This window comes from Porites lutea, chromosome 3 (assembly GCF_958299795.1).
Source record: "Porites lutea chromosome 3, jaPorLute2.1, whole genome shotgun sequence".
Classification (NCBI taxonomy): Eukaryota; Metazoa; Cnidaria; class Anthozoa; order Scleractinia; family Poritidae; genus Porites; species Porites lutea.
In genome coordinates this window covers 49,609,964-49,620,552 of record NC_133203.1, presented here as the reverse complement: position 1 = coordinate 49,620,552, position 10,589 = coordinate 49,609,964, and the positions used below count along the sequence as shown (strand labels likewise).

At 37.1% G+C, this 10,589-nt stretch overlaps 2 protein-coding genes across 3 annotated transcripts in view; one reads left to right on the top strand and one right to left on the bottom strand.

Moving 5' to 3' along the window:
• Nucleotides 1–4,502, bottom strand: LOC140931349 (heme transporter hrg1-A-like). The gene is made up of 2 exons (XM_073381146.1): nucleotides 4,104–4,502; nucleotides 1–246 (listed from the first exon to the last, which is right to left on the bottom strand). Exons 1-2 carry the CDS (start codon nucleotides 4,438–4,440, stop codon nucleotides 98–100), a joined length of 486 nt encoding a protein of 161 aa, XP_073237247.1. The 5' UTR covers nucleotides 4,441–4,502; the 3' UTR covers nucleotides 1–97.
• A 105-nt stretch (nucleotides 4,503–4,607) lies between these two features.
• The window catches only part of LOC140931346 (probable ATP-dependent RNA helicase DDX46), a 35,848-nt gene continuing 29,866 nt past the window's right edge, over nucleotides 4,608–10,589 (top strand). For both annotated transcript variants that reach the window (XM_073381144.1, XM_073381143.1), the window contains exons 1-5: nucleotides 4,608–4,692; nucleotides 5,698–5,762; nucleotides 8,163–8,612; nucleotides 8,921–8,990; nucleotides 10,319–10,375. In XM_073381144.1, the coding sequence (XP_073237245.1) occupies nucleotides 5,746–5,762; nucleotides 8,163–8,612; nucleotides 8,921–8,990; nucleotides 10,319–10,375 (594 nt within the window). In that variant the 5' untranslated portion in view covers nucleotides 4,608–4,692; nucleotides 5,698–5,745. The remainder of the gene's footprint in view (nucleotides 4,693–5,697; nucleotides 5,763–8,162; nucleotides 8,613–8,920; nucleotides 8,991–10,318; nucleotides 10,376–10,589) is intronic.

Below are 10,589 nucleotides of genomic sequence, written 5' to 3'. Positions count from 1 at the left end.
AAAGGGCCTTTGACTCTTCGCTGCTCGTCAGTCTCTATTATTGGATATACTGTAGGACGCAACTAAAGGGCATTGTTATTTTCATCATCTCACTTTCTTAGGCTTCCTCTACAAGGCCTCTACTTTGGGGATCCATTTCATAGTAAAGCATTCTAAATTTCCTTGCAGCCAGGAAGGAAAATAAACCCCACTTGAAGGTCATAAAATTCCAAACGCACACAATGAAGTTTCGATCAGTATGAATTCCTGTCAAAAATGAGAAACAACAATGTCACTCCCAGTAGAAGCATGTTCAATGGTATCAGTCCCACTAAATTAACCCTTCATACCCTTAACAAGAGGGAAGCCAGGTTCAAAATACCACAGGTTTACCTTGATAAATTTCCAAAAGAAGGAAGCTTGGTTATATATAGTTTAGCTGCAAACGCTTGGAAATATATAAGTTTGAATTTCATGCCTTGAGTTAGAGAGAACCTTGGGAGTGAGGTTGCTTGCATGACTGAAAATCAATTTGCCAAAATCTCCTTCGAGGAGGAAAAGCTTACTGACAAGGGAAAGGCATGATTCTGACTTGTAAGTTGTTTCTGCCCAACTTTAGATACTGACACCCTGTGGAGGAATAAGTTAGGGATTCCAACTACTTTCACACAAGGGCTATCTCATTAAAATTTGTCCCTCCCCCCCATCCCTTGGTTAAGGATTTCTTACCTCTGAGCTTAGATCAAATAAAAACTACATTCACCCCTGAAGACTTCCATACAATATGGGTCTACCAAGTCCTAGGATTTCAAATCCCATGAGTAACAATATTTTTCGGTTCCGTGCCCGAGATCATGGAAACCCATCTGTAACGATTTTTTGGTTCTGCGAACATTCATAGTAACCCACTTTTATTTCTTTTAATGAACAGAAACATGTTGTTAAACATACTTTAAAATGAAAGAACATCAGTGCATGGGTACTATTATTTATGAAAAAACTTCAATGTCTATCAAAATGTTAGAGGAAGGTCAATTGAAGTGTTAAGTGTGTGTGCCTTAAAGTGTCTACAACTCCAGACTCCTCTTTGATGCAAATGAAGAAGTATACTCACGTCAAATGTTCACTATACACATCTTGTCTTTATATTGTCTTTTCATATTTTAAGAGATTTGGGCCTCGCCATCAGTTTCAACAGTGAAATTGTCACCAAAAGATCACCTTCTACAATGTTTTTAAACTTTTGGAGTCATATATTTTTTTCTTGGCACTGGAAGCAATAACAATCGCTGTTGTTAACTGTAAAACATCTTTCATGTGATCTTGAGTCATCAGTAATGTGCAATGCACTTTGGAAACAATTCAAGATGACAGATGATAAAATAATGGTATTGTTTTAATTTCCTTTATAAGCCGAGTCATAACCAAATAATTGCTCTACTAGTTAAGAATATGAGTGGTATATCTTCTGAATATATCCAGATAATGTCACTGGGAAACTATTTTTTGGCTCCGTTATTTTAAGATCACGGTAATGACACGGTACCGGAAATGATCGTTACATGTACTGTGAAATCCTAGGGCTTGGGTCTACTCCCTAAAGAATAAGGGTCTACTCCTGAAGAATTTCCTAAAAAGTAAGATGGAATCCACCATGAAATTGAGTAATTTTAAATTTAATGAGGACAAAAACCTTGTACCAGAAAAATTTAAAGAATATTGCATTATTTTTTACCTTATTCAAGCACTAAAGATGTCATAAATCATATCTAGTAACACCAAAGAAAATTTCTCATGGAAGTCTGAGAAAATGAGTGTCAAATTTCACAAGAATTGTGATTACACAGGTAAAATTCTGAAAATTTCATGTGTAAGATGTAATTTTGTGAAAATTGACATTCACTTTCTCGGGCTCCCATAAGAAATTTTTTTTTTTGGTGTTACTACAGATGATTTATTACAGCTTTAGCCCTTGAAAAATGTAAGAAAGAATCCAATAAAATGCTTTAAATTATTCTGGTACAAGACTTTTGTCCACTAAAAATCAAAATTACTCAATGTCCTGGTGGATTCTGTCTTAAAGCTTTGTACAGTACTGCAAATGACCCCCACTGTTGACTGCAAATGATCACATGAAAAGTAGAGGAATGGAATGGGTTTTAGGCATGGATGGAAAATGGTGCTGTAAACTTGAACAACCGGTAAAACAAGGAAATGAACTGAATTAAAACAATAAATAACCATTCTGCTTCTTTAGGCAATTGTTTCTCCTTTCTATTTAGCATTGATGTTGAACTTTGCTGTGAAAATTTAAGACAGGAAGGACGTCAAGCAGAAAACTTGTCTTTTATTTTAACACCGAGGAATACGGAAATATGACCCCATATATCAATTTGTTGCTCTGTACAGGCTTCCGGTAATTTCGAAATTCTAGCAGCCATAGCTAGTGAAAATGCCAATGTTACTAGCTATAATTAGGTTATTGGTGCTAGTGTGTGTATTCATTTCTCGTACCTTTACTGCTGGAGACAGTGACAAAGATACAAAATCAGGGAATGAGAAACGGAGGAACGAGTAAGTGTAATTTTTTGTGCCTATATCAGAGCAGTCACACTAGAGCACATTTTTATTTGGGATCAGTTTCAGAGACTTTTGCAGTCACAAAAATGATCATTTTCCTAAGTTGATACTGAGTATTCCATACATGTAGACTGGATTTGAGAAATTTCTTCTTAAAAAATATGATTTCTAATTTAAGTACAGTATGTTGGAGTTTTGTTCAGTTTAGGTTACTGTCAAAGAACACCTGAAAATTTTCAGGAATGTTGATTGTGTACTGGCCAATCACAATAAAGTTCAGGATACGCAAGCAAACCTCAAAACCACAAATTAATTACCGTTGCTTTTTGCGGTTTAGTTATCTCATGCCTTATTGGCTAATTTCTTGCAACACAATAACATATTTCTATAAATATTTCTGGTGTTCACGGTTTTGTGAGTTCCACAGTAAATGTTTACCAGTAATTAAGAATATGACACTGCATTGCTTTTCAAGTGCTATTTTCTTTTTCAAAGATACTTTTTTTTTACTTTCTTGTTTGCATTTATTTGTGTTTTATTGGATGCCATGACAAAGTTTTGAATGTAGTTTTACCGTTACTTTCTTTTTCCAACTTTTTGTGAAGCCAAATTTATTGCATTTAATAGTTTTTGTTGTGATAATAAACTAGACATGATGATCCAGTAACTTGAGTCCAAGCGGGGGCGTAACCGGGATTTTTTCAGAGGTACGCACAATTCTCCAAATCGTTTTGCCACCCCTCCCCCCACCCCCCCCCCCAAAAAAAAAAAAAAAAAAAACCTGCCTTGATGAAAGATTTGGTTACGTTGTAAGCCTGAGAATTTTTTCCTGCACATGAAATGACATTAGCAAACTTATAAAATACTTTGTTGCATGTTTGGGTCTACTGACTGTCATGCACAACAAGGTTACACACTTTTCTGGATTCGTCAGGAATCCCAATAATTTTGTTACTGGGTTTGTTTCGTCGTTTTAAGCAGATGCAACGCATGAATCCAAATTGAAAAGGTTCCGATTTGGTCCAGTCTCTATAGAGTTTGAATCCAAAATCTGAAGTGAATCTGATGGCTTGCAAATTTGCAATGTTCTGTAGTGCAAACAATTTGTCCAATGAATCAGTGTATACTTTTCCACATTTGCCCGTACCAGTTCACAGTAAAACCAAAATGGAAATGTCACTTTTATGAATATAGGGCGTCTTAGCAATGACCACCGCAAGGGCAACCAAAACGTCCCTAGCTATAAAAATGAATGTGCATTTTTTAAAACTTTTTCACGTTTATTTCAGCTCTCTTAAAATGGCATGTTTGGCCTCTGAACTTTTTCTGAAATTAAAATATTATGCAACAGCCCATTTTGACACTCAAGCGTACAACAGCAATTCCAGCATCAGTTCCAGCATCTCATAAATGCACTTCATGCATGGTATGGTATCGACCAAGTCCATTCAGACTTAAAAGTAACCTAAAAAATAACCTCAGTTGGGTTGGGGTTGGGGGTGGGGTTCGGGACGGTTGCGTTTATAAAACGACTATCAAAATACCTGTTTCGTGACGATGAATTCCGAGGGCAAGATTTGTGAAAAAACCTACCACTCCCGCAATCAATCCTGTCAGTCCAATGTACATTATCACGGTGAATTTCGACCTTGGAATGATTCTTTCAATATCTCGGCGAACCGCAAAATGCAAGTGTAGGAAAACAACCGCAAACAGTGCAGAGACTCCAGCCCAGGCGGCGGCATTGTAGTTGTGATATACTTTACCGAATACGATGCAACCAGCGATTCCCACGGTTACTCCTACAAACGCCCCAATGATCCTCATTATCAGTCTATATTTTAGGTAACCTCTCAATGCTGCCTTTAGACGTTCTCCCATTGTTACAAGGCTGTTGAGATCAGCTGAAGACCTCCAAACAGAAATTTCGTGTTCGTGACTTTCAGATAAGTGGTATTTCAGCGGCTGTACATGACGTACCTACTATACCGCTGCTCATTGAAAGCGCGCCAGTCCGCCATTTTATTTCGTCCCTTCGTCTACTCAATGTTGATGATTTAAAATTAGTTTTTCGGTAGGAAAACATGCGATAACATCTGCGGAAAATACAATCAACTTTCTTGGTTTTGGAAGGTAGGTGTGTTGTTCTTGTTTAAGGAAATACCACTGTCGCTGTCAGCTCTGACAGCCACATGCATTCATGGTCCGTGCATGCACATTTGAAGAATTGCTTGCTGTTCTCTGTTGATATTTCATAGCTTACAGATCAGACTAGTTCAACTGAAAATGAATGCTTTGTTAACAAAAACTATCTACAGAGAAATATAGCGAGTGCTTTGGCAAGAATAGATCTAATCTTATTAAAATACTTATGGTAAGGACACAGAAAAATAATAGAAGTTTAGTGCACTTATTAAGGGCTAGATTTCCCTTGCCATACCTAAGGGAGCTAACTGGTCTGCAAGATATTAATTTCAATGATGTTTCCAATACACAATGAGGGAAATTTAGCTCTTCACAAATAAGAGTTTTAATATCTAATGATTGCAATTTGACCTCTGTATCTTGTATGTTTTGTCTCCCAATGAAGGTTCCAGGGGAATTTTCCCCTAGTATCTTTTCATAATTTAAGTGTACAAGTGAACATGAATAAGATGAAATTTGAAAGAAACAAATCACTAGAGTATTATCACATGATCTGTATAGGGAAAACAAATCCAAGAGGTCTATTGTATTTAACCAAAAGTTTTCACCGCTGGAAGCTAGCCTAGTTGAACCCCTTTAATGTGGAAATGTTTTATGGATGATGCCCTAGTATCCATATTAAGTGGATCATGTTGTTTAAGCATGGCTCGTACCATCTTGGAAAGGTCTTGAATTTTAGTAGTTGTCTTGAAAAGTCCTTGAATTCGGTTAAGGTCCTTGAAAAGTTCTTGGTTTCTTTATTAGGTCTTGAAATTCGGTACGTTGTCTTTCCTTCCTTGTCTTGCCTTCCATTGTAAGACCTTGTAACACAACAACTCACATATTTTGTTATATTTATAATCGCCTATTGCATGCTAAATTGAACCTGGGCCTCCTCTGATTTGGCTTGCTTGGGAAAATGGATGTACTACTTAAATGTAATTTCCTTTGTAGGTAAGGTGAATTGTAGAACATTGGTTTGGTTGACTTTTGTAGCAGCAAATGGGAAGAGATAGCAAGTAAGCTGAAATCTATGGAATTTAGTAACTGAAATGCAACTCTATTTTCCCCAGTAATAATATTACCAGTTATAGCTATCTCTAAGGGCCAACGAGCAAAGATTTTACCTATATGCACGTGCTGTTGAATTTGTTTAGAAATGTCATGAAATATAGTCGATGAAAAATAGATTGAACTTAATTCGATTGCATTGAAAATAGTGCAAACTTAAAGCAAGGGGCATACATACACCAACCCATAGCAGGGCTTGTACCTCATGCATACGCACAGCCATGGCCGTTGAGTTAAAGAACAGGGAAAACCTGCATCTCAAAAACCCCTTACTGCCGAGGTTAGCTCAGTTGGATAAGCGCCAGTCTTCCGAAAAGAAAAGGCCGCTGGTTCAAGTCCCGGCCGGACCAACACTCAGGTTCTTTAAATAACTGAGGAGAAAGTGCTACCTTTGTAAAGACGTCTGCAAACGGTTAGACTTTCCAGTCTTCTCAGATAAGGTCAATAAACCGTAGGCCCCGTCTCACAACCCAGGGCTCGAAATTGAGACTGATACGGTCGCCAATGCGACTAGCATTTTCTCCTGGGCGACTAAAAATTCTGGTTTAGTCGCCACTTTGGCGACCAGATTTCTCTATGATATAGATTTAAATCAAAAGAGTAAAGTCAAAACAAACATTTCATCTTTTCTTGCTTTGCTTTCGTCATACAAAATGTGCCAAATCGCATAAACAAAGCCAGTTTATCTCCAAATTTATACCAACTTCTGTCCGCGATATTTTCAAAAAATATATCGCACTATACTACAGATATATCGCACTATACTACAGGGCTTCTGGTAGGTTGCGGAAGTAAAATTTCACAGGATTTTCAGAGACAGATTTGGCAGAAATTTTCGCGGCTAACTTTGATGAAAAACAATCGGTAAAAACAGCCGATTTCGTGGGAATTTTCTGGGCAAATTTTGCTAGAAATCGATTGAATTTGCGCTGATTTGATGAGCGTGTTTAATGTTTTTAACAGAGATAATCTAACATATTCTAACAACAAGGCGCTCGAGAAATGAGCCAATGGCAAAGCTTTTAACATCATGACTAGTGTCCAGTTTTGCACAACATAATTTACGCCTGGTAATTTTGGGACATCGTTCGCACATTGTGGTGATGAAGTTTCAAGGTAAATTTGCAAGTTTTCGGCAATTAAACAGCCCCAATAACCGAGATAAGTTTCAAATATGTTGTATCGACAAGTATTTGATAAGATTTCTCACGAATTTCGTGGTATTTTGCACATTTTTGTGAATTTCATGGGATTTTGCAGGTTTACCTGAAATTCGCACACGTGGGAGCTGTTGGCTGGGAACCACATGGCAGTTCTCACATGACAGTGCGGGGAAGACGGATCATGGGTTTGGTGTATGTGTGCCCCTTGCTTTAATTTTTCTGTCAAAAATAGTGAACTAAACCGTTCTACTGCATAAAGAATTTGAAATCCCGACTTTACACAGCAAATTTTTCGAGATATTGAAGTTCGTGTTTTTGTCCGAAGTTGCACACAAGTCATTTTGCATAAAATTTACTGGTCTTATAAGCAAACTTTAAATCCTCGAAAAATCACATTAGAGTCTGCAAATATTCAATGTACAGACTTATATTAATTTTGATCTCTTTTTAAAGCTAAAAAAATTTACGGTGCGCCAATGAAGCCTTCCGAATTATTTTGCTTCAAAGACACGAAACATTTTGCTGCATTATTTTTCTTAGCGGCATGCAATAAAAAATTCCAGCGGGCAGATGTGACAGATATTGCATAAGGCGGAAATCATCCACCCGACAATTGGTTGAAGACGGGATGAGCACGGGACTCACAAACATGCTCACGGCTCATGGATTCTCTGATCTGTATCACTTGTTTGCTCGAAAACAATGCATTCTCTGTTCTGCATTACATCATGGTTGCCTTACATTACTCTATGCTCCATCGATTTGAGATTTTTTCTGCCCCTGGAACAATCGCGCACGGCTCAATTAGGCTGCCGCCTCGCAGCCTCGTGAAGACGTGAAGCTGCTCATTGGCAATTAGAAGGTCAATATGACCATCTAGCGGTGTTGATACCACAATTAAGTTATTGTTTGATTCAATGTCTGTAGAGTTATTTCTAACAAAGTTTCTTTCATTTAAGAACGGGATTCTTTTAATAAAAGAAACTTTGATAGAGATGTGATGGTGAATTTTTGAGCCTGGTGAATACATAAGAAACATAATTTTTCAGTCAGTGACACAGATGAAAATAATAAACAATAGACAGTAGATGCAACTGAATTTTTTATATGCCTATCATAATAATAACAATAATAACAGTAATAATAAGGTAACAACTTAATTATTATGTTGTTATCTTCTATTAGGCGAAAGAAGAGGTCTCGTTCCAGATCAAAGAGTAGAGAGAGAAGTCGGAGATCACGCAGTCGAGAAAGAAATAAGGAACGCAAGAGATCTCGCAGTAGAAGTGTTGAAAAGGGAAAAGACAAAACTAGCAAGAGACCAAGAGAAAAAGAAAAAGAAAAGGAGAGAAAGAGAAAAAGATCAGCAAGTGGCTCCCCAGCAAGTGGAGCATCAACAAGCAGAAGTCGTAGTCGTAGCCCTGCTCCCAGAAAAAAGGACAAAGACAGTCAACGAAAGCGAAGATCTCGCAGCAGAAGCTATGAAAAGAGAAAGAAGGAAAGGCCTCGTAGTAGGGAAAGAGAAAGAGATAAGGAAAGAGATAGAAAAAGACGTTCAAGAAGCCGCAATCGTTCAACTTCTTCTGGTTCACGATCTAAGAGTAAAAGTCCTGAACAAAAAAAGTCTAAGTCAAGGTACAGTACTGTTCAAAAGTAAGTTGAAAGTCTGTTACAAGTCTCAACTTGACTTGATTTCAAAACTTGATTCCCGCACAAATCAAGAATTGAGAACAAGTTATCGAGGATCAAGTTGAGAATTAAGTCTTGCGAGACAGGGAACATTAAATTCTCCAATAACTGATTTCTGAATTTCTTTTTACTTTGACATACAGTGTAGCACAAAACGTAACTTTTGTGTCTTACTCAGGAATGAAATTGTTTGGACTGTGCTTTTTTGTTATCATTGAATTTCTTTGATTTAGTCTCTTACTTTTCTATGATAGTCGAGACAAAAGAAGACGAGATGATGAGGACAGCTCGGATAGAAGCAAGGACACTAAAAAATCCAAAGAGGTAAGTGAATTTTTGCACTACTTTCTTTGGTGTTTTATCCAAACTGTAATAGGTAGGTGTTGTTTGACCTTAACAATCTTGGGCCAGCTAGTTTTTGAATTCACTGGTCAATAAACATCACCTGATACAAAGCTTGACCCCGAATCACTTCCAGATCATTAGTATAATAGTTACTAAAACAGTGGATAGTGTTTTTCACACACTCTTATTGGCTACTCAAAGTTGGGATATCCAATGCTATTAACTGATTCACCTCCAGCTCCTCTGAGCAAGCAACGCCAAACTCTTGCAAGTTTCGCGCAAAATGGTTTCCCGGTTTGCTGCTGTAACAAACAAAGAAATTTTAATCACAAATAATCAAACTAGCTGTTCTGAAATATACGATGAAGGTGACAAAATTTGGTTTTTGGAAGCTTTAACAGGTAAAGCTTTGTCTGTTTGACTTGAATTTTTTTATGAAACCGGTGGAAAAGTTTTTTGTCTACAAATGCAAATTAAGTCTTGCATTGGTTTATTTAGCTGACTTCATAAATAAACTTAACACTAAATTTAATAGTTTTTTACAGAATGGTTTCAAATGCAAGAAGAATTCATAATTCTCCACAATAGCTAAACAAATGCCTTTAAAAGTTTTATCTGTCGGCAAGAAAACATGATGCCCATTCAGTCATTTGCTTGTCAAATGGTAATCATTGGCAGCAGTAAATGAGTTCAAAACCATCATTTTTGTGCTCAATAATCTCTTTAATATTTTAAAACAATAATATTCACCTCAGTGTTGGTGGCTAGTGGTGGGTAAATATCCACCACTAGCCACCTCCACTTTCGTGAATAATTTTTATTTGTCGGTTAACCCTTTAAACCCTGGGAGTGATCAGTATGAAATTTCTCCTTGAAATATCAATGCTTTATAAAACTGAGTGGGTATGAGACTTGAGGGCATGATCACAGAAGATGAATCTATTTAATACTTCAACAAATTCTCCGTATTTCCTCTACTGAAAACATATTGTGGACAACAAAAGAGGGTTTTAAAGGCTTAAAATGCATGGACTTTTTCTCACCTTGTACATGTATTTCACTTGTTTCTTGCCCTAAAAGTAGTAAAATCCTCAAAATAAATCCTCCTTCATTTTTAATTGCTTCCTTTTCAATAATAGCCTATTGACAAGGGGCTCTTCATATTAAATTAGCAACAGCCTAATTTTGACTGGTCTTGGACAGTGGATTACTGCTATCTGCTTATGATTGAGCACTAGTATTGTACAGTGTAGTTATAAGTGTTTATGATGCTTCTTGCTAACAGATGCCTAAATATTTTCTTTCAGTCAAAGAAAGATACCACAAGCTCAAGTGTAGAGGAAAAAAGTGCTGAAGATGACAAGGTACCCATACAATCATAATAAAAACCCAAATCAGTAGTGCAAAATTCTCCTAAATGAGAAATCCCAATTGCCAGCTGTCAGCACATGCATTTTGTTAGGTATATTGGTGACAGGGAATCCTGAGTTAGAAGCTTGGTGCTATAAGGTCTGGGCTTACCCAAATTAGACTTTACTGCAAATGCCAGGGCTGTCATTTAAGAGGCGGGGGCTGGGG